The sequence below is a fragment of the Mesoplodon mirus genome (genome assembly GCF_964341445.2).
Source record: "Mesoplodon mirus genome assembly, chromosome: 16".
Taxonomy (NCBI): Eukaryota; Metazoa; Chordata; class Mammalia; order Artiodactyla; family Ziphiidae; genus Mesoplodon; species Mesoplodon mirus.
Window position 1 is genome coordinate 72,676,443 of NC_138992.1, and position 24,761 is coordinate 72,701,203.

General features: G+C 40.4%; 1 protein-coding gene across 5 annotated transcripts in view; it reads right to left on the bottom strand.

The window, feature by feature from the left end:
- The window catches only part of UBXN2B (UBX domain protein 2B), a 35,593-nt gene extending 14,635 nt beyond the window's left edge, over positions 1 to 20,958 (bottom strand). For 2 of the 5 annotated variants that reach the window (XR_014291573.1, XM_082601034.1), the window contains exons 1-7: positions 20,828 to 20,955; positions 15,185 to 15,288; positions 13,680 to 13,763; positions 9,332 to 9,482; positions 5,736 to 5,819; positions 4,241 to 4,350; positions 689 to 826 (exon numbers count right to left, since the gene is read on the bottom strand). Coding sequence is in view for 4 of the 5 variants with exons in the window: in XM_082601034.1 (XP_082457160.1) it covers positions 689 to 826; positions 4,241 to 4,350; positions 5,736 to 5,819; positions 9,332 to 9,482; positions 13,680 to 13,763; positions 15,185 to 15,288; positions 20,828 to 20,914 (758 nt within the window). In the remaining variant the exon portion in view is untranslated. Of the gene's footprint in view, positions 1 to 688; positions 827 to 4,240; positions 4,351 to 5,735; positions 5,820 to 9,331; positions 9,483 to 13,652; positions 13,764 to 15,184; positions 15,289 to 20,827 lie in introns of all 5 variants that reach the window. The other 3 variants (XM_082601037.1, XM_082601035.1, XM_082601036.1) reach the window with 3 other exon arrangements.
- Positions 20,959 to 24,761: the final 3,803 nt, after the last annotated feature.

Here is a 24,761-nt window from a genome sequence, read left to right on the forward strand (position 1 = left end):
TACCACGCACACTGGTTTCTAAATTGTGCTCGGCAAAGTCCTAGGGTTCTTTGGAAATGTCTGAGACAATTCCCTCTTCCTGCAATAAGAGGAGTTCTCTGTGTTCCCATAACTTGAAGAAAGAGTTTGGCTGCTTAAGATATATTGAAAATAACCAACTTAAGCCCACTGCTTTGGTTTCAAGAGCTTAACAATTACCTACGGCAGACAGGGATGCTTACAGCTGTGATCTAAGATACCTACTGTTTTATCTAATCAACAATTCCCCCTGTGAACCCACGTAATTGTAATCAGAAAGAGGCAGGATGGCACAGTGGTAAAAAGCACAGACTCGTGGGCCAGAGTGCCCAGTTTGAAGCTCACACACTAACCACTTCCTCGCTCAGTCACCCTGGGCAAACTGCTGCATCTGCAAATGGAGTGATATAACAGGATCTACGTCAAGGAGCTGTTGTAAAGATGAAATGAGGTAATGACTGTAAAAGTGCTCTGAGGGCCAGGAATGTGGTAACTGCTATCTAAGTATCACCTATTAATATTATCACCAGATTGGCACATCTAATTCCATCAGCAAGGTCTTCACAGTTTATATTTTAGTTTTTACTTTCCAGGTTATTTTGCTTTTCTTATTCTCAAAGAAAGTTCATGTTGAACAAAGACAAGTATTTTTCTCATTTTAGGGTTTTACCTTCCAAGTTTTTGTCCTTCTCCACTAAAAGCCTTGAACCTCAATCTAGGTTTTCTGTATTCTTCATCCTGATGATCCTCCATATCCAGATTCACGTGGCCTCTGTGAACCAGTCGCTGAAGCTCCAGGGGAATCTCTCTTAAAAAAAGAAAAAACACAGTGAGATACCACCTCACACCTGTCAGAATGGCATTAATCAAAAAGAACACAAATTAACAAATGTTGGCGAGGATGTGAAGAGAACCCTTGTGCACTGTTGGTGGGAATGTAAATTGGTGCCGCCACTGTGGAAAACTGTATGGAGGTTTCTCAAAAAACTAAAAATAGAACTACCAGGGCTTCCCTGGTGGCGCAGTGATTGAGAGTCCGCCTGCCAATGCAGGGGGCACGGGTTCGCGCCCCGGTCTGGGAAGATCCCACATGCCGCAGAGCGGCTAGGCCCGTGAGCCATGGCCACTGAGCCTGTGCGTCCGGAGCTTGTGCCCTGCAACGGGAGAGGCCACAACAGTGAGAGGCCCAAGTACCACCAAAAAAAAAAAAAAAAAAAAGTGATATAGAACTACCAAATGACCCAGCAATTCCACTCGAGTATATATCTAAAAAAACACAAAAGCACTAATTCCAAAAGATGCAACCACCCCAAGGTTCATAGCAGCATTATTTACAATTGCCAAGATATGGAAGCAAACTAAGTGTCCATCAACAGAGGCATGGATAAAGAAGATGTGATATATATATACAATGGAATACTACTCAGCCATAAAAAAGAATAAAATTTTGCCATTTGCAGCAATATGCATGGACTTAGAGGGCATTATGCTAAATGAAGTAAGTCAGAGAAAGAAAAATACTGTATGATATCACCTACATGTGTAATCTAAAAAAATACAACAATCTAGTGAATGTAACAACAAAAAAAGAAGCAGACTCACAGATATAGAGAACAAACTAGTAGTTACCAGTGGGGTTGGGAGGGAATATTGAGCTAGGGGAGTGGGAGGTACAAACTATTAGATGTAAGACAGGCTACAGGGATGTATAGTACAACACAGGGAATATAGCCAATATTTTGGAGTAACTGTGAATGGAAGGTAACCTCTAAAAATTGTATAAAGACAAAATAAAAATTTAAAAAAAGGAAACAGGTCTTAGTAAACTTTTTGAAAAATGAGTCTACACTGTTGAGATTGTGATAGTTAAGTTGTGAACTTGAAAACAGCAATTTTTGCTTAATTTATAATTTAAAAATTTCCGTGATGATTGACTAGTTCTCGTAGATCTTTCTTTCTTAAAGGTGCATCATATTATTACTTAGTGATTCTCAACATAGGGATTGTTGTCATGGGGAGGCTGGAGTGCTTCTGACAGAAGGCCAAATTGTAGGGAAGCACTTTACACCTAAGTCGGCATTAGAAAATCCCGACGAGGACCTAAGAGTTAATGTGAGTATTTATTTCTAAACACCCTGGAGGAAGTTTGGAAACTTGACAGGGGTGACTTTGATTGCCATGGGATTCATGCATGCTGCCCTCCTTCAGGGTCAGGATCAGGGCAGGAGATGCTGTGTCTCGGGGTCTCAACTTACACAGTGAAGACTTGTCGGGCGGGGGTTCCACAGAACCACTGAGGGTCCCACCAGGGGGTCACATGGATGACAAGGCTGTTTATAACGCCTGAGCCTAAAACCTAAGGCTTAGGCTCTATCTTACATATAAGCAAAAAAAATTTTATTTTTTTTGGTATTGTATAAATATGCTTTGAACGTTTCAGGAACTCATCTGCCATATAAACAGAAGGAACATTGCACTTTGTTTTGTTTGGAACTGTTGCAAGTGCCTGACTGCAATGCCACTTATAGTAATTAAGTTGCCAAAGCCACACACCTCATTATTCTGTTTTTTGTGTGTCGCATCTACATGAAAAGTGCTAGACTGCACACGGGTGCAGTCTAGGTCAGTCTACCTGTCAACCTTGTTATGTCTTGCGGTGTAATCATCCTTAGGCATAAGATGTTGAAACATGTTTAGTTTTATGATAAATTACCTTCCTTTACTTCTTCACCATATTTAAGATAAATTTTATATGAATGTTTTTAGAAATAATATGCATAGATTACGTTATCTATAAATTCTTCTTTGAGGACAGTGAAGATGGTGTTAAAAATATTTGTTATAAAAAAGGGACAATGATTATACAGCTGACAACCACTATCTGACAATCATTTTTTTCAAGGAGTCTTTTCTAAAATTGTTCTTGATCATAATTTGTACTTGAGGATATGGTGTAGCTCAAATGAAAAAATTCTCTTAGTATACCATGACTGCCTACTAGCCTACAACGTCCGTCGAGTATTTTCATTTGATAATAAATTAGTTTTGATCTATATTATAGCACATTCATCATCATGTTCTTTTCTTCTTCCATCTGGAAGTAAGCATCATTTCAGCAGTCATGTTGACCTTTACTCAGCAGATGAGCACTGCCCCCACCCAGTGGCTCCCAAGCTCTGCCTAGTGACTCTGCAGGTTTCCAAGTCCACAGCACTGACTTCAACTCTTACCCTTCTATTTACCACCAGCATACACTGCTTCCCGGGTCAGCTTCCCACCTTTCTCAATGACCTCCCTCCTGCTTACAGCATTTCTTGCTTTTCTTTGGTATTCTGACATTACCTTTGTAGAATTCAAATACAAAATCCATGCTAATTAGTTCTAAAATGCCCTTCCTTTAGAGTTCCTTGCCCACCTCAACTCCCATGAGTTCCCATCTCCACTCCACTTCAGCCACTCTCCTTAGACAGATTTCATCACTTGGAAAAGCCCCACCTTCAATTCCTGGATGGAGTGTAACCTCCTGCTCCAGCCCCTTCACTGCTACTTACATCTCCCAGTTCATGACCAGCCTGACACCTTTCTTCAGTTGTATTTCCACTTAGGGATGATCACACTGTCAGCTAGTGAAAGCACAATGCAGAAAAGCTTTTATAACTGTAGCGAAATCACTTGATTCCTCATCCTTTAGCCAGAAGGCCTGGTGAGTTATGATGTTCTTTAGATGGGTGGGAACACTGTAAATCTGGTTTCCTTTCACAAAGTATAACTTCAAACTAACCTTTTGAAATCTTCTGTCAGCAGTAATGCCATTTTAAAAGCTTTCTAATATAAGTTGCTGAAATTCAGGCATACATGCAATGAGTCACCCTGTCAGTAGTAAACAGGACAGTGGCTTTGTGGATGAGCAGCTACTTGCTAATCAATTCACTAATTCATTACATTACAATACCTCTGCTCAGAATTGGGACCATAGCTTCACTGGATATTAAAAGGGACCAATGACCACTGCTCCCCCCACCAAGTTAAGAACCAGTGACTTACAGATAGCAACATGTCCTTTATATACTTAAAAATACCCTTACCCCCAGCAGCCACTTACAGAATATATTCCAGTATCTCACTCTTAAAAACCAGTAGAGAACTACTGAACAGCGCTCTGTTTACGAGAAAAAGAAGCTCCACCCTCAGGTACAAATAGAACCCAGGTAACACATCTTACCCTCTCTTAACGGACTCCAGAAACTGAGCATTTGTTGGGTCACTGTAAGGTCTCAATTCTCCATCGTCTAAGCTGAAACCATTGCTCCACAGTTTAAGCAAAATCTGAACCTTTTGGGCGTAGGAAAAAAGAAATACAAGAACGTGTCTGCATTAAACAATTTTAATTTTCAAGTGTGATATTTATGATTTACTTTATTTAAAATATAGAGTTATTTGTGCTATTCTTTATTCAGCTGAAATAAAGAAATAGACGAAGCCACGTGTGAGATCTATACTTAGCTTAATGAACTGACAATGGCTGAAAGAGCAAAGGTCCCATCGCTGGACCCTGGCCTTGAAGTACAATTATTTCCGGTTCACTGAGAAGACCAAAGTCCTGAGAGCATCTAGCTGCCACTCCACACCCACCCTTCTCCATCATCTCTACCTGTCTTTTCTTTTTAACATCTTTATTGGAGTATAATTGCTTTACAATGGTGTATTAGTTTCTGCTTTGTAACAAAGTGAATCAGCTATACATATAGGCATGTGGCTGCTTCCCACTAGCTATCTATTTTACATTTGGTAGTGTATATATGTCCATGCCACTCTCTCACTTCGTCCCAGCTTACCCTTTCCCCTCCCCGTGTCCTCAAGTCCATTCTCTACATCTGCGTCTTCATTCCTGTCCTGACCCTAGGTTCTTCAGAACCTTTATTTTGTTTTGTTTTAGATTCCATATATATGTGTTAGCATACGGTATATGTTTTTCTCTTTCTGACTTACTTCACTCTGTATGACAGACTCTAGGTCCATCCACCTCACTACAGATAACTCAATTTTGTTCCTTTTTATGGCTGAATAATATTCCATTGTATATATGTGCCACATCTTTATCCATTCATCTGTCAATGGACACTTAGGTTGCTTCCATGTCCTGGTGATTGTAAATAGAGCTGCAATGAACATTGTGGTACACGACTCTTTTTGAATTATGGTTTTCTCAGGGTATATGCCCAGTAGTGGGATTGCTGGTCTACCCGTCTTCTTCTCTGCTGCAGAGCTTAACTATTTATGCCAGGGGGCTAGAAAGAGCCTCCAGAGACCCTCCAAGGCTAAACTATACATGTTTAAAATGAAACATAACTCCAAAATTTCAAAAGGCAAAAACAAAGAATGACTTTAGGCATTTCTATGTTTATAACTCAGCTAATTCTATATCATGATGTTATGTCATATATAATAATTATTATAACATATACGTAAGCTCATTTTGGCAGTGAGTCATACATTCTTTCAACAAATAGTTACGTATCTCTAAGTGCAAGGCAAAACTGAGATATAAAATACAAAATTTAAGTATGAAAACTTACACATAATTGTAAGTCCTTTTAATCCATGCTTCAAAAAATAACAGAACAAAAAGAGATTATATTATCAATTTTTAATTTTATAACAAACGGTAGTAACCAGAGGCAAAAATCTACAATTTTTCATTTTCTTTCTGTACGTACATCTTGCAACTGATTTTCTCCATAGATGTATTCAGACCGCTTACAAAAGGAATTACCCAATCTGTATCCTCCACCTGTAAAAGACTAAAACACACACATAGCAAATGAGCTAAAAATTCAGAGGCTTATCAAGCAAAATGGTATGATAATGTATGATAATATATTTTAAAACTATATCAATTATAATTAGCCAAACTGGTTTATACTTTCCAGGAAATTTTTATATTAAAATAAAGGTCTTATATTACAGAGAGGTATACTCTAGTAAGAAATTATGTTTCTTCCCACAAAAACATTAGTGACTCAGAAGATGAAATAACTTAGGCCAATCTTAAACTAAGAAATGCATTTATACACTGAAATAATATTTTCAAGTAGAAACAGACTTTAAAAACCCACCTTTAATATTTTATGACAAGTCTTATAATAATTATAATTTTTTTTTTTTTTTGTGCGGTACGCGGGCCTCTCATTGTTGCGGCCTCTCCCGTTGCGGAGCACAGGCTCCAGACACGCAGGCTCAGCAGCCATGGCTCAGGGGCCTAGCCGCTCCGCGGCATGTGGGATCTTCCCGGACTGGGGCATGAACCCGTGTCCCCTGCATCGGCAGGCAGACTCTCAACCACTGCGCCACCAGGGAAGCCCTAATAATTATAATTCTTGAATCATATTTCACAAAGTAAATAAGAGTTTCATAGAGAAAGGAAGAATTTTATAAATGAGTATAAATTACCCTGAAGAAAAGCTCCATACTTATAAGCTGCTTTGATTCAACTGTAACAAATCAACTAGACTGTACTTTTTGTTTTGTTATACTAATTACAAGCTCTTCTATTTTTCAGGTAAGATAGCTTATGAGGTAAAACTGCTGTTTCTTTTAATCACCATTCATATCATAAATGAGCTATTAATCATCACATTGCTTTCCTTTCTATAGACTAAATTATATCAATGCTATATTTTTCTTACAGAATTGGAGAACTTGCAAGAACCAAAATTACCCGAGACTTAACTGAAAGAGAATTTCAAACTGTGTGTAAAGAACGAAATGATAACTAAAATTTAAGTTTCATTTAACAAAAGCGGTTCTGAGCAGTGGATGACTCTCACAATTACCAGACAGGCCCCCTAGGCACACTGGACACCTACTGAGCCATAATCCCTGAGGCCACATGGTGGTTTAGAAAACCTCCCAAATGATTTTGATGAGGGAACTCAGGTTGGGAAATGGTAATTATAAGAATATATGACAATTACACACAAAAAGATACTTGAAGTCTTCTTTGATAGACCAGTACTCTGCCAGCTGACATAGTTATAAAAGCTGTATAAAAGCTTTATAGGAATTTAAGGCACAAAAACAACTCAGTGGAGAAAGGAGAGCCTTTCAACACACAATGGTGAAGCAATTGGACCTCCATAAGGAGAATAATGAACCTCGATGTAAACCTTATAGAAAATTAACTCAAAATGAATCATAAGTTTAAATGTAAAAAGAAAAACGATAAAAAATGTTCTAGATAACATGAAAGAAAATCTTCCGGACCTATAGTTAGTTAGATGAAGAGCTCTTGGACAAGATACCAAATACATAAAAGAAAAAAAAAAGGAAAAACTGGACTTTATCAAATTGAAAACTTTTGCTCCGTGACAAATCCTGGTAAGAGGATGAAAAGACAAGCTACAGTCCAGGAGAAACTATCTGCAGACCATACATCTGACCAAGGACTCCTACCTATTAAAATATACACAGAACTCTCAAAAGTCAACAGTAACAAAACAGACAATCCAATTAGAAAATGGGCATAAGTCCGTTTACTGAAGAGGATAATAAAGATAATGGCAAATAAACACATGAAAAGATGTTCAATATCACTAGCCATTAGGAAAATGCAAATGAACATGATTAGCCATTAAGAAAATGCAAATCAAACCCACAGTGAGTTATCACTACACACCTATCAAAATGGCTAAAATTATAAACAGTGATATTACCAAATGCTGGCAAGGATGTGGAGAAACCAGATCCCTCATACACGGTGGAAAACGGTTTGGCAGTTTCTTAAAAACCTAAACATATACATACCCTTCGACCAGGCAGCTGCACTCCTGGGCATTTATCCCAAAGAAATAAAAACTAATTTACATACAAAACACAACTGCTCACAGCAGCTATATGTCTTCCTTCCTTCCTTCCTTCCTTTTCTCTCTCTCTCTCTCTCCTCTTTCTTTCTATCCATTTCGTTAGTTAGTTGTGCCGAGTCTTAGTTGTGGCAGGTGGGCTCCTTAGTTGTGGCTTGCCAGCTCCTTAGTTGAGGCATACGATCTCTTAGTTGTGGCATGCGTGTGGGATCTAGTTCCTAGCCAGGGACTGAACCCGGGCCCCCTGCATAGGGAGCACGGAGTCCTAACCACTGCGCCACCAGGGAAGTCCCAGTAGCTATACTTCTAATGGCCCAAAACTAGAAACACCTAAAATTTCCCTCAATAAATGAAGAGTTAACAAACGGTGGTGGTACATCCACACCATGAGCGCTACTCAGGAATAAAAAAGAAGGATCTACTGATACACTCAATAACCGATGGATCTCAAGGGCTTAAGCAGAGTGGAAAAAGAGCTACTCCTAAAAGGTCACACACTGTACGATTCCATTTGTATAACATTCTTGATATTACAAAATTACAGAGATGGAGAACAGATTAGTGGTGGCCGGAGGTCTATTGAGGGCGGGGCGGTGGCAGTGACTCTAAAGGGGGCCACCAAGAGGAGACTGTCGTGATGATGGACAGCATCCAGATCGAGGCGGTCACCAATCTACACCTGTGGTAAAATGACACAGACCTACACACAAACCCTGCACCAAGGTTAAATTCCTGCCTTTGCCACTGAACTATAATTATGTAACAACCGCTGGGGGAAACTGGGTGAAAGGTGCATAAGACCTCTCTGCATTCTTTGGCAAATTACTGTGACTCTGTAATTATTTCAAGATAAAAAGGTAAACAGAGGGCCTCCCTGGTGGCGCAGTGGTTGAGAGTCCGCCTGCCGATGCAGGGGATACGGGTTCATGCCCCGGTCTGGGAGGATCCCATATGCCGCGGAGCGGCTGGGCCCGTGAGCCATGGCCGCTAAGCCTGTGCGTCCGGAGCCTGTGCTCCGCAACGGGGGAGGCCACAACAGTGAGAGGCCCGCGTACTGAAAAAAAAAAAAAAAAAAAAAAAAGGTAAACAGAGAAGTTTCATAGAAATATTAAGAAACTGCCTCAACTTTTGACCATTAGTAGAAAGACTATATAGACTTATAAAGCAAATATTTGAAACAAATATACAGTTAGAAAAACAATGTTTGCAACTAACAGAAAAATCTTTAGGAGATCAAATATATAAACAGCAAATTTAGTTTTTTTTTAAACTTTAATGTTACATTGCTTTTATATTTTATTTTTTATTTACTTATTTTATTCCTTGGCCACGCTGGGCGGCATGTGGGAACTCAGTTCCCTGACCATGCCCCCTGCAGTGGAAGCTTGGAGTCAACCACTGGACCACCAGGGAAGTCCCAATAGCATATTTAGTTTTAAAAATTCAGCCCTTACCTTAGATTTGTCATCACTTGAAGCTCTTGTGGCTTCATTCAGAGGGACAGCCCCATGTTCCCTTGCCTCTTTGAAGAGTTCATTCACAATTTTCCCAGTTGAAGGTCGAACTATATGTAATCCACTGCATTCATGTTCACTTGAATAGAACCTTTAAACATCACAGTTCATGAATAAAGACAGAATACAAACATAAACTACTTTAAGGCAAAAAGCTGCACAGTCTTAGGAAATGACTTTTATTTAAAGAGAGCCATTTCTAAGGCCTTTGTGGAAATATTTAATTTTAAAAACGGGATTAAGGAATTAAGTAGTATCAATAGTTTGCAGAGATTCTGGTAGCAAGTTCAGCATCCGGCCTGAGAACTAACTAGTTTGTTTCTTCCTCACTTACCCTCTGTAACTGCTTATCTATCACACGAATCTCTTTGACAGCTGACAACCAGAAGCTAAGCCTCTTCCCCCAAGGAATCCACATTCAGTAGGACCTGGTCAGTGAAGAGACTTCTATATTTAGATGCTGTAAATATGTAAATCTAGACCACAGGGCTACACATAGAGTTTACTCCTCAGAGAGTTCTGATTGAAAAATTATAACCTTCCTGTGTTAAAGGTAAATAACTTAGACCACAAACAATTTTCTCAGTGTTAACTATGTAGTGAATAATTTCTCCTTTCTTTTCTATTTCATAATGGTCCTAGGGAATATAAACATTTCCTTCACATAAATTAGTACCCTATTTTATCTTTCAGGATTTTTTACAATCAAGAATATCAGAAAATATAACCAATGAAATATCAACATGGAGACTTCCAGAATAAGGTGACAATCAAAGCTCATATCCTTGACTACCGATACCCTCCAATTCAGTTCCTAATTTGCACTGAACTGACTCACAAAACAAAGGGGGAAAATTATATCAGCACTGGAGAACAGGAACAGAAGTCACCTGCAAGACTTTCCCAAAATTAGTATATGCAAAACTAAACAGGAAGGGGAAGGTCAGCTCAGCTCTCAATTCACTGTGAGTGGAAGAAAGGTCTACACGGAGAACAACGGACACCAGCAGAACCCCACTAACAAGGCCAGCTCACCACTACTGAGGGTGGGGTCGGGTGGGAGGGATCCAAGCTGCCAGCGCTCTGGTCAAGTCCACCGAGGACTAAGCTCACCCAGGGCAGGAGCCTACGGAAGGCTTCCTGCCCAGCGGATACTCAAGAGGGCCCAATGCAGACAAGCAAGGCCGGACACTGCCATGGCTGGCTCTTACGACGGGGATCAGCGTCAGAAGGCGCTTGACAGCAGATGCCTTAAATGGCGGCACTGAGAAGGGAAGGGAAGGGAAGGGAAGGGAAGGGAAGGGAAGGGACGGGGAAGGGGAAGCAAAGCTTCCTGCTGCAGCTACTCCTGTTGGAGCCCCTCCCCTCCTGTCTCCTGTCCCTAATCTGGCAAAGTACAACGATAGAGTCCCTTTTTCTCAGCCTTGGTGAGAAAGACCTTACAGGAAAAACCTGACGTAGGAAAAGATTTACTAACTTCTTTATGGTCACTGATTTTTTATTACTGGTATAAGAAATCTTTGCCTACCTCAGGGTCTATTTTCTTCTAGAAGTTTTATTGTTTTCCACAGTCCATCCTTCTCCTCTTTCATAAGTATGCCTATATACTTGACTCTCCTTCTCTATTTAAGTTCATCTGATCATCAACGTTTGCCACTCCCATAGATAGCAACCTCCTCTATACAGAGGACTCTCAAATGTATGTCTTTAGACCCTCTTACTTACGGCCCGGTGCTGAACTGAAAAGCACCTACTTGAATCCAGTTCATCTCTTCCCACTAATGATCACATTTTCCCTGGACACCAGATTAAGAAGCTTTCAGTCTTCCCTCTTTCCTGCTCACTTACTCTCTCTATTCCACGTCATCACGTTTCTACAATAAATTCTTTGAAAGTATCCCACACCAATTCCACCCCTTTCTGCTCTATTCCACTGACACCATCCTAACCTCAAACTTTATGACCCCATTCTCTGGATTACTGCAGTGGGCTTCTTCTTGACTTGTCTCCTTATCCTGTTCTTCCCATTACTATTCATCTTATACGGCACTGCCAGACCTACGTTACCAGAAGTATAATAAGAATAACTAATATTTATCAACTGCTCATTTAATCCTCGTAACAATGGCATTATCCCCACTTTCCAAATAAGAAAACTGAAGCTTAGGGAATTAAAAAAACTGGTCCACGGGCAAAACCTTATCAGAACAGAGAAAAAAGGATAGAAAACTGAGGTGTGTCTATGTCTAGAATCAAAGCTTTACCGCTCTACTATAGTTTTTATGGTAAAAGCTACAGTGAAAAACATATACTGGCTTTCCCCTGCCTTGCGCACAAGAGCAGCTCTCCTTGGCTGTCAGGGCTGGCCATGATGTGGCTGCATCCAGGACTGGATGCCTAATGTGTGGGCCGGCGGCAAAATGAAAGTAGGAGGGCTTCCCTGGTGGCACAGTGGTTGAGAGTCTGCCGGCCGATGCAGGGGAAACAGGTTCGTGCCCCAGTCCAGGAAGATCCCACGTGCCGCAGAGCGGCTGGGCCCGTGAGCCATGGCCGCTGAGCCTGCGCGTCCGGAGCCTGTGCTCCGCAACGGGAGAGGCCACAGCAGTGAGAGGCCCGCGTACCGCAAAAAAAATAAATAAATTAAAATAAAATAAAATAAAGTAGGAGTCTCCTTGCTCACAATGTATTGAGAATTTCAAGACAGTAATACAAAGCATTAAACCAAGCTCGCGGCCCTTCCCGGAGAGGGGCTCTGGGTGAAGGCTGAGGCTCCACGTGCACGAAGCACACAGGGCAGCACGCCGCCCACCCAGCCTCACCTGCCGAGAGGCTCCTCAAGTTCTGCTGCTCCTTTCTGGCTCGCTCTTGGCATTTTTACTATTTTTTCTTCTGGGCCTATTTTGTTCCTTGTCTTCTGTGCTTATCCACATCCTGATCATCTTTTCAGGCCCGGCTAGGTACCGACACTGTGCCGGACATCTTAGAGACTTACTGAATCCTCACAACCGCACTAGTGTGCCATGACTTGTAGGGGACGTTTGTTTTAAGTTCTTACATTGTTGGACAAGAAGACTCACATGTTTAAAGTTCTATTTGTGACAGAGAAGCTTTTGTGGATGAATATGTAAAAGCAGGTGTCAGGCTAACTTCTGTGAGTTTTTCTGTAGATCCTGCCCGTCCTCTTGTAAAATAAAAATAGATCACCTACGTCTAGAGTACTGAAGTGTCACATTATGTACACAGTGAAAATATACTGGCTTAAAATGACAATGAACAGATGAATGTTTTGATATCTAATGTTGTCCAAGAAGGTGGACCATTAATTAAGACTGTTTTCTGTAGCAGACAAAGCGGTAGACATGCAATGAAACCCGGCAGATGTCAATGCTGAATATGAAGTCAGGAGAACTGCATACTCAGTATTCGAAAATATCACACTTCGCAAGAAGAAAACATTGCCAATAATTTGCTTCACATTGTATTTTAAGCAGAGTAAACATAGTATGAGCATCAACCAATATATTTAAGGCAGCTCCTCTTTTTGGATACGTAAATAATTCTAGAAATCAAATCTGAGGCACAAAGTCCTTAAAAATTGCATTATCAAATTATAACTGTTAACGGCAACACTGTTTCAGATAGCATAAAATAAAAGAGAAAAAACCACTCATTGAAATATCTTAAGGATTATATTCGAATAGCAAGGAAAATATTAATACACTCATCTTATTTTAAGAAGTCAAATATTTTGATTTGTTTTTTTTTTTTTTTTTTTTTTTTTTTGCTGTACGCGGGCCTCTCACCGTTGTGGCCTCTCCCGTTGTGGAGCACAGGCTCCGGACGCACAGGCCCAGCGGCCATGGCTCACGGGCCCAGCCGCTCCGCGGCATATGGGATCCTCCCAGACCGGGGCACGAACCCGTATCCCCTGCATCGGCAGGCGGACTCTCAACCACTGCGCCACCAGGGAGGCCCTTGATTTGTTATACCAACAAATTAAGTCATTCAAAATCTGCTCAAACTGGGGAGCCGTGGCCAAATAGTTAATGAGTAAAACTTTGGTACATTAATATTTTCGGCGCTTTCAAAATTTCAGAGACTGTATAGATTAAGGAAGCAGTTAAATATAAAATATTTTATATACATATTATATATATATGTCTATGTCTGTGTGTATAGGCATATACACATACACAAACATACACATTAAATAAGAATTAAATGAAAGGGAAGGATATTCAAACAGTGCCAAGATACCAACCTGCAGATTATAAAGGAAAAACTGTACCTTCTGATGGAGTGGGGTGGTGGCCAGCACCTTGACCAAGTGAACATAGCGCCAATAGTGGGAAAACCTGAAGCCACACGGCTCCTGATGTGATACGATACACAGCAGACGTCACTAACTAGCGTTCTTAACACATACGTTGAACAAGAATCTAATCGTGAGGAAACAATGACCTTGAATGTAGGACGTTTTAAAAGACACCTGGCCCCGGCTCTTCAAAGTCAATGTGATAAGCGTTAGATTATATAGATGAGCTAAAAGCAGACAACAGAAAGGCTGGGAACAATGCTCTGGATTCAGATACCAAACAGGCATCATGAGTGGAATGCACGGCCCTTGGCCGGATCCTAAACCCGAAAGGCTCTTAGAGTATCTGACTGTAGACTACGGATTCAACGACTTATGCAACTAGTGCTCATCTTCTAAGGGGTGATACGTTATCAAGGGTATAAAGGAGTGCGGGCTGCTTCCTAGGCGGTGCAGGCTGAAGCCTCTAGAGCTGAGGTGCGATGATGGCTGTACTTTACTTCCAGATGGTTGAGTAAAAGCGTGCGCACCAATGTACTGCTGTGTATAACACGTTAACGACTGGTGAATATCGGAGCAGACATATATTCATTGTCCTTATCTTTGATTATCTATGGATTTTAAAATTTGTAAAATAAAAAGGTGGGGTGAAGATTATAAATATTGCTCTTTCTTTCCATTCAGGTCCAGAAAGGGATGTCATTTTACCTCCTCTATAGAAAGAAAGAAGGTAGACTAGTGACAAACAAAAAAGAAAGAATAACTTCCAGTGAATTTTTCAACTTTTGATAAATGAACAGACTTTCTGAAAATGCGATATAATGGGAAAATTCAAGTTTCTCCCCAGTAATGAGATTTGCAGTACTAAAAGGACATTGAGGAAAACATTCCTGGAAACAAGAAAACTCATGACAATAAAATATACCTGGTTCTCACCTCTTAAAACTTCACTGTTGGTTGTTTTTATAGTTCAGGGATTTTAACAATAGCAAATACTATCTAGAAGATCACTATTAGATGGGTCATCACCCAACAGAAGGAAAGACAGATTCCTAAAGTTATAGATTCTTAAATGAAGGACAGAAGACACAGAAGGGCTCCATGGATGGGCTTTAAGAAACACACAAACCCTTAAAAACGACTGACAAAATTGTACATAAGTCTTGCTCTGGAGAGAGGGGGTATAACTTTCATCAGATCCTCAATGAGTCTAATGACTCAAAAAAGAACCACGGTGCCCAAGAAAAATACTATTCAGTATATTATGCTATGTGATGTCTATCAAAATATTAAGTATTTAAGATAATTTTCCCGTAAGTTTCTTCTGGCTTTCTGACTATTAAAGTTTCAGAAATAGTATCTAAAAAACATTTATTTTAAGAAGTTATAGCTAAAAATAAATTCCCAGGGCCATTTAAAATAATGTGGGATAGTAAACTAAAAAGGGATACAAGTTTAAAAACCAAAACAAAACTTACCTTTGAGGTGGTGTTCGTGGGCTTTTAAAGGCTGTAGCATGAGGTCTATCAGATTTGGAAGCTTTGCATTTCATTTCATCTTCATATAATTCTGCCAAGGCCAACTATAGAATAACAGATTTGTTATAAAGTATAAAGACACTAGAAATAAACCCTTCTATACAATGACAAGTTATGAGTAGAAAATTAACTTATAATTGAGTAGTAAAGATGTCTAATGAAAAATGAAGGCTGCCGTTTCAGAAGATGACTCCCTTCCAAAATAAAACCACTGCATCTCTCATTTATAAAACGAACCAAAATGCCACATATAGTAGAATAAATTAAAGTTACAATAATTGTTTAATTACTTTCAATGAACTATTCAACAGTTTCAAAAACTATTTGGTAACAGATCATTTTCAAAGTTGGACCTACAATTCTTTGAAAAATACTTGAAGATGTTTCACACTAATGTCAGTTTGCTCTCATCAGATCCCATAAAAATATTTCACTTAGCTGTTCAAGTTTTCAAAACCTGAGTACATAAAACAATTCCAAAATTATTTTACTTAAAAGTTTACCAGACATATAAATTTCATCAAGTTTAGGAAAATGAGCTTCTTTTCAATGAATGACATATATAGTTTATGTAACTTTTAGAAAGCAATATTACCAAATTATGCTTTATAGATATATGGCTGGATATCTTCAAAATGAAATAAACAAAGCATGGTTTTTGAAACTGGAATTTTAAGAAATTATCAAAATATTTCATTATCATATAAGTTATTTTGTTCCCACTTCTGACTTCCGTGGACAACTCAAAAACTTTCCTTTATGCCCCTTATGGCTATTTAATTATAATTGGCATGACCATAATCTTTGGAAAATTAAAAAAAAAAAGACAAAAAAATCCCCAAATCCCCCCAAAACACAGATGGAGTGCTCCTTCTAGAAACATGAGAAATATGAAAACTATCTCCAGGGATTCTTTCCTCAGTAGGAAAAGAAAAATAGGGAACTGGGGCAAAGTTAATTCTCTGAAGATTCCATTAATCAACCCTTAAAATATGCACACAAGAAAACAAAAATGAGTCTTTATTTTTGCCACCTAATTTTTTACCTCCACCCCATACACATATGTCAACTTTCATATTTCTAACATGGCAATTTTGCAGGAAATCCTAATTATAAAAGTGCTATGTAGCCTAAAAGAACTTATTAAAATCCTAACTTAGGCTCTTACTGTGTGAGCTTGGGCAAATTATTTAACTTCTCTGAGCCTTAGTTCCCTCATCTTCTAATGCCTATTAAAAAAATACCTTAGAGGTATTACATAATGTATGTGAAGCACAAGACAAGTGCTCCATTACGAGAAGAGATTATTAAAAAATGCTCAGCAATGATTGTGTCAGTGTTTCATTTTCCCCAAGGTTTCTTTGCTTCCTGCAGTGTTATCTATATATCTCCTATGGTCTTTTCCTAATTATCCTCTCCAAAAGGAGAAAACAAAACAAAACAAAAAACCCACCACAAAACAAACGAGAGAGACAGAGACAGACAGACACTCTGACTACTTGGGCCCAAAGTTTTCAGAAATTTTTACCTCCCTGAAATTTCTTCAAAACCGTATTCCTTTATGGATTTCCTCATGAGCTGATAATATTGCTCTATGAATTACTTTTATGCTATTCCTATTCCCATCAATGAAATTGTTATCTGTATGTCAAAGGGCCATTTCAGCCATCCTTCAAGAAGGCTTTTCTAATTTTCTTAACTAAAGTGGTATTTCTTTTCCAAATCCTCGCAGCACATTTATATTAAACATTGCATTGTCATCACTTGTGTACTTGTCTCACTATTTCATCCCCCCTACTATAATTTAGGTTTCCCAAATTGTTTCTAACATAGCACATGACAGGCACCCAACAAATTCTTGTTGAATTATGTAGCCTACAACTCAACGTGAATCATAAAGAGACACAGATAATGTTATAGATTTAGAAACTGAGATTATATTTGCTATAGTTTTGTACCTTGCTTCTTGCTCTAAGAAGATTTGAATAAACCCTGTAAATCAAATAATCTTCTTCTATAAAATAAATGAATAATGCAAACAATGCCTCTTGACTCCATGGAATGTGGAATATATATTAACAAAATAGGAATATGGAGAAAATTACATTACAGCAGGGAGTCCACCTAGCTGAAAGGGCCAAGTTATCACCAGTACATCATTAACTTAGAGGAAAATGAATGATATTCAGAGGGAATTAATGCCAGGATCCATGATGTACCTGAAGCATCATATGGCATAAGTTCATAAGAAAATATTTTAAACAAAGTTAATCTATATTATTTGATATAGCAAATGACACCACATCAGAAGAGGAAATTAACTGATGCACTGGTTAAAACCAGTAGAAAACAACAACAAAATCTCAGTCAAATAAAGAGATAAAAATGTGTGCATTGTGAAGTAAAGATGCACTGTGAATTATCAGGACAGACTTCCATGAGCTAAACAACTAGATTATGAAGATAATTCAATTACACAGAGAGAATAAAGTGTGTAAGCCCTCATAATCTTTTCTCTAGAATTTGAAATGTGAAGAATGTGAGAAAAGAACCTGAAATTGTGGGTGAGAACATCAAATATATAGCAAAAGATTAAAAGTACTGGAATTCCCAGTCTTAGAGGGACAACTGCCAGAAGGTATAACACAGATGTTTCAATCTAGAAGAGCAACATCAGCATCACCTGGGGACCCTTGAAAACTGCAGATGCTCAAACCCCAACCTAGACCAAGTGATTTGGAAAATCAGGGGTGGGGTCCGGTGTCCGTGCTTAAACAAGCCTTCCAGGTGACTCTGATATATGTTAAAATTGAGAACCAACGATACGGGGCACTGACATCAACAGGACGAGGGTACTTGTGACAAGTGCAACACAGTGCCAGACATCTGTACACTTTTCTTACTGATAGAACTCCCCTCTTTGCCCCATCCAAAGCCCACTCTGAACCCTAGGAAGTACTGAAGTTATTAGCTCCAGTTCTCCTCAACTCCAACCTATATGGAAACAAAGAAATAAAAACAGAACTCTTTTTCTTTTGATATCATTCTGGAGGAAACCTGGGACAGAAGCATATGATCAAATACCTTAACTGTTAATCCCGTTGTGTGGATAGACTGAGGGGCACGAGAAGAGACAAAGGGCTCTGAAAATGTTCACAAACACTAACGAACACTGAGGTTTTGGGGGTGAGTACTGTCACTAACAATCCTATCCCAAACTTTCCCACTGAATGTTCCCAATTTTGGAGGAGGAAAGGACCTAAGATCTACTCTCAGTTTGAGATCCATGGGAGATTTCTGAATTTGTGAGTCAGAGGCTCACGGTGCTGGGAGGCTTTTTGGGAGACGACGATCCATCTTTCCTCTCGTGGTGAATGAGGAAATCTCTCCTAATGTAGATGCCGACAAACCCTACACCGCATGGCAGCTAAGAAGTAGGTACTTAGTGGTACTTTTGCTATTTCCAATTATACTGTGAAAGACTCTTAGAGCGAGTTGTCAGGAAAGTTAAGGAGTATCTACTGAAAATTGAACCAAATGGGTAACTCTTGAAATAAGCATGGCTAGATTAAACAATAAAATAATCCCAAAATAATCAATATCCAAGAAACCAGCTGGGGAGACAACATTATCCAATTGTTTTAAATCTTTGATACATACTCTATTTCTTCATATGCCATCACTTGGTTGTTTTCAGGTTTCTTTGCAAAGTCTTCACATTCTTATTAAATTCTAAGGGAAACACTATGAATACTTAGTGTATTTGATATTCCAAATCACATTCATAAAAAATCAGTTATCTACTTGAGCCTACCTACCAGGAAGTAGACAGGGGATGGAAAAAAAAAAACCCCAAAACCCCTGTTTTCTAATTGATGGTGGAAAGGAAGGAATTCTCACAATTGGTGACATCTACCACAATATCTCCAACAATTTATCATATCTTAATCCAGTGGATGAAGTACAAATTTGTCAAGTATCAGGTGATCATTAACCAAGCTGTTCTCATTTTTCACATAAAAAGAAAAAATAGATTTAAATTAGAGAAAGGATATTAAGTCACATAGTTTTACGTTTAATAGCATTAGCATGGACTAACCAGTGAAAGTTATAGTATTTTTCTCCTTTAAGGGAAAAAGAACCAAATATTTACTAAGCAAGTCTGATCCAGGATAATATGGGATTGAACAGACACTTTATAGACATTTTTTTAATTCATCCTTGACACCACCATCACCTCTAGTTTACAGATAAAGACACCGAGGATCAGAGAGGTTAAGACATTTTTCCGATATTCACATAACTACTAAGTGTCAGGGTCAAGATGCAAACCGAATTTGTTCTGACCAGAAGCTCCATTTTTTCCCTGACAGTCCATTCTGCCTCTTAGGGATACCGGTCTTCAACAGAAAATACGAGGTGGATGAGACCTTCCTGCCCCTTGATTCTGTTTACTGCTACTGAACTGACTTATGAACACTGGAACTATTCTACATTGAGTTCATCTCCTAACCTGACACCAATCTCTCCATTCTCCAAATTTGTCATTTTATGCACTGCTTATTTTGGCACTAATTCATACTCCATCTCAAAATGTTGTTAAATATATGCATATCTTATTTCTGCAAAAAATAGGTAGAAATGTCTTTTATACTTCTATGCCCTTCAACAGTGTCCCAGCACCAACTGTGGATTTGAGATCCTATTTATCTCTGCATTCCCGAGCTTAGCAGTATGTTACATGGCAGGTGGTCAATATATGTTTGTTCAGAGAAATAGAATGAAGGTGTAACAATGAAGTAATAGAACTTTTCTACCAAGTCTTGTGGATTGAATGTCATTTATTTTTAATTATAGCTCCCTACAGATGTTTACTTTTTGAATTTTATCAATGATCTTACAAAGAGACAGTTAAAAAAAAACAACCTCTAAAATGAGTAGTGTGATGCAGTTGGCGGAGCAGGATTTGGTGCGCTGGTATTTAGCTAACTAATGTCAATCTCCTGTAACATTACAAAGTTTTATTTCTCTGTTTCTTATGTGCAATGTTTTCTAGACTGTAAGCTGTTACAACTAGGCTGCGCAGCCGTAGGACGAAATACTTTTTACTTCACCCCTTTAAAAGGGAAAAGCTATCTGATAAAAAGGAACCCTTTTTACACGTTAAGTAATCGAGCCACAAACAGCATGCAAGACAAGATCAAACCAGCCCACGCTGTGACTCGATTTCCCCACGGCCACCGCAGAGCTTTCTTCTGCAGTGAGTCTGACCGGAGCATCAACCTGTGAAGCACTCAACTGACCCCTAACCCCCCAAACGCCATTCGACATCAGCAGCTGCTTCTTAAACTGCAAGTGGGGCGGACGGGAAACGAGGCAGGGGCACCACTGACAGCCGGGCTCGGACACTTGTTTCTACCGACGCCGCTGCCCGGCGCGCCGCCTGGGGCGGACCCGCGGCGCCGGAATCACAGTTCGGTCCCCGGGCCGGTCTGGGGAAGCTCGGCCGCGGCCAGGGCGGTTCCACACGCCTCCGGTGGCGCCGTCCCCGACGCCGCACCCCCGCCCCGCCGCTCGCCGCACCTGCAAGTCCCGCGCGCTCGGGGCCCGCGGCCTCACCGCCCTCGGCCCCTCCTCGCCGGCCTGGCTGCCGCCGCCACCCTCCGCCATCTTTCACCCGCTCCCGGCACCGCAGCTGCCGAAGCGTCTCCCGCGACTTCCGGGGCCGGTTGCCTGGCAACCGCGGGGCGGGGCGGTCCCTGCGCGCTCCCGCCTCCCCGGCTCCCGTGCGCGCTTCTTCCGGTGCCCGCCCACCTGTGCGGTCCCGCTTCTTTCCTTAAAGGAAGTTGGCTCAGAATTTCCCCGCCAAGAAGCATCTGCGTAAACCCGGAGGCTGCTGGGTGCCGCCCTGGAGGGCAGCACGGACTTGCGTGTTCTTTTAACCCCACAGTGAAAACGTCCTCTGGATGTTTCATCTGATGAAAAGTGCCACGGTCCTTTTCCAGTCTCGGTCACATTCTCTCATTTTCCTGCCAAGGACTGGGTGGTATGTCGCCCCCAAAGCGTGAACTGATGTTGAGGAGGAAGAACCCTGTAAACTTTCTTTGCGATCAGAACTAGAGACTTCTAAATTCATCTGAGATTTATTCAAACTCCTGTCTTATCCCAAGCACCTTTATGCCCCCAGATGCAAAGGTAAAAAGAAGTAGTCCTGGTCATTATAAAACTCACAATCTATTCGGAGAGGGAGATGTATAAACAGATAATAAAGTGCCATCTGCAGTAGAGCTTTGCAGGAAACGTTATGAGTGGAATGTGGGGTGTGAAGGGGAGTATTCTGCTGGCACCTGCTATGTGCACCATGCTAGGTGCGTTCGACTGTATGTGTAATCTCGTCTGTTCCTCTGCCAGGTAAGTGTTGTTATTACCGTGTTATACCTGAGGAAAGCAGATGACTAAACTCACCCTGTTGTAAATGACGGTACCAGATCCTAAGCCTCGCATCTGTTGGTTGTCCAGAAATTCTTTTTTTTTTTTTTTTTTTTGTTGCTGTACGCGGGCCTCTCACTGTTGTGGCCTCTCCCGTTGCGGAGCACAGGCTCCGGACGCGCAGGCTCAGCGGCCATGGCTCAGGGGCCCAGCCGCTCCGCGGCATGTGGGATCTTCCCTGACCGGGGCACGAACCCGCGTCCCCTGCCTCGTCAGGCGGACTCTCAACCACTGCGCCACCAGGGAAGCCCCCAGATATTCTTTTGAGTACAACATTCTGCCCTAGAAATCCCGGGCTTTTCTTTATAACCCATAAAGCCAAAGGCATTTTGGCTGAATCTTGAAGGATAAGTACCCCTGGTAAACTTTGGACCAAAAGGGACCACCGGGAAAGGCATGGGTTTGAAATACCATGTTTATCCTGATAAAGTACTGCATGGCTGAACCTTAGGAGAAATGACAAAAGATGGTTGGGGGTTGGAGAGTGTGGGTGCGGATCTAGACTGGAGATGTAGGCTTAGGATAGATGCTGAACGGTCTTGCCTTAGTGAAGCGATAGAATATTACGCTCTGGGCCAGTGATTCTCAAGGCTGATGCACATTAGAACTCCCCTGCCATCCTCTCACTGCAGGAACTGAGATTTAATTAGTATGGGGTTGCACTCAAGCATCATGTTTTTATAAGCCGCTCCCCAAGTGGACTTTGCTTCTGGCCATGACAGTGTACCTGGTACTGGATTTGCCCTTCCACTCCCAACAATGAAAAAACTAGACAAAATATATGAAACGATTATTTTCAGACATTGAACTACAGGCAGTACAGAACTGTGTTATGCCAGAGAAGGGAAACAAGCAAAATGAGCTATGTTTGTCCTGGCTTTCTGTGTGGAACTCTCCTAAAATGCTGGTGGGAATGGAGAATGGTACAGCTACTTTGGAAAATAGACCGTTTCTTCTAAAGTTAAATATTCAGTTATCATAAGATCCAGCAATAACACTCCTAAATACTGACCCAAGGGGAATGAAAACATATGTTTACAAAATATTTGTACCCAAATATTCATAGAAGCTTTATTCATAATAGCCCCAAACTGGAAACAATCCAGATGTCCATCAACAAATGAATGGATAACATTTCGAGAAATTCATACCACAGAATACTACTCAACAGTAAAAAGGAAGAAATTACTGATTCACACACCATGGCTGAATCTCAAAGACATTATCTTGGGTAAAAGAAACCAGATGTCAAAGAGTAAATATTGTCTGATTCAATTTATATGAGACTCTAGAGCAGGTAAAACTTATCTTTACTGACAGCGGTTGCTTAGGGTCAACTCTTTGGGGGAAGGATAAGCTTGGGAAATTTGAAGAAGGATATGTGGGAACTTTTTGAAGTGATGAAAATGTTTTATATCATTACTGATGGTGATAATTACACACGTGTGTGTGTGTATGTATGGGTTAAAAACACATTGAGCTATATACTTAAAATGGGTGTACTTTATTATATGTAAATCATACATTTATAAAATTAGTTGAAAAAGACCTCCCCAGTTAATTCTGTTGTGCAGCCAAGGTTGAGAACCACTGGTCTAAGGCAATTGGGAGCCATTCAGTGATTTGTGATTTAGAAAGATAACAGAGGCATCAGTGTGTAAGATGAATCAGAGTTACAAAATTAGAAGATTATTACAACAATGTGGGGTGATTAGGATTAAAGTGTTTTTTTTTTTTTTTCGCCTTCATTGTGCAGCTTGCAGAATCTTAGTTCCCCAGCCAGGGACTGAACCTAGGCCCATGGCAGTGAAAGCACCAGGTCCTAACCAGTGGACTGCCAGGGAATTCCCAGGAATAAAGTTTTATCAGTGACAGTGGGTAAAGAGAGAAGCAATAATTGGTAGAGATATTAGGACCAGAGCCAATGGGTGCTGAAGTCTTACATGGGGAATATATGAAAGAAGGAGGAATACAGAATGACATTCAGGGTTTTGGTTAGGTGATTTGGCAAATCGTGCCTCCTATAAATTATTGAGTTGAAAGGGAGAAGCAGACTTGAAAAGACAGAAACAAGTTTGTTGTGGACATTTTGTGGTTTCGTTTTGCTTTATTTCCTTCCAGTTTTATTGAGCTATAACTGACATACAGCACTATATAAGTTTAAGGGGTACAGCATAATGATTTGACTTACGTACATCATGAAATGTTTACCCCAGTAGGTTGAGTGAACATCCATCAAATGGTAGAGATACAAAATATAATAAAAGAGATCATTTAGGAGATCATCAACTTAAAATAATCCTGTATATTTATAGGTTGCTTTATATAAACCTCATGGGAACCAACACTCTGCAATAGATACACACACACACACACACACAAAGAGAAAGGACTCCAAACATAACACTAAGCATAGTCATCAAATCACAAGGGAAGAGAGGGTTATGACATTTTGAATTCAAAATTTATGTGGGACACTAGAGGGAACATACATCACAGAGCAATTGCAAATATGGGTCTAGATGTTAGGAAGGAAGAGAATCTTGGTTTGGAGATACAGGTGTGGTGACGACTGGCCACGAGCGATAGCAGGGTAGATGAGGCCTCCTGGGGCCGTGTGACATGCGATAAGATGTGAGCACTGAGAATACTCAGAAAAACCAGCACTGAAGGGCTCAGTGGGGAAAGGATAACATTCAGACTGGACCTAGGGAACAGTCAGAGAGGGAGGGTGAAGGCGAGAGACTGGACAAGCCAGCGACACGGCGGTTTCAAGCAGGAGACCAACGGTGTCGTTTCCTATGGATAATCAAGATTAGGATTCCCTGGTGGGCTAGTGGTTAGGACTCAGCGTTTTCACTGCCGTGGGCCTGGGTTCAATCCCTGGTCGGGGAACTAAGATCCCACAAGCCTCGCGTATGGCAAAAAAAAAAAAAAAAAAAAATTAGGACTGGAATGTGTCCACTGGATTAAGAGAAGAGATTGCTGTACCAAGTTTGCTATGAATTTCATAGAGAGGAAAATCCAC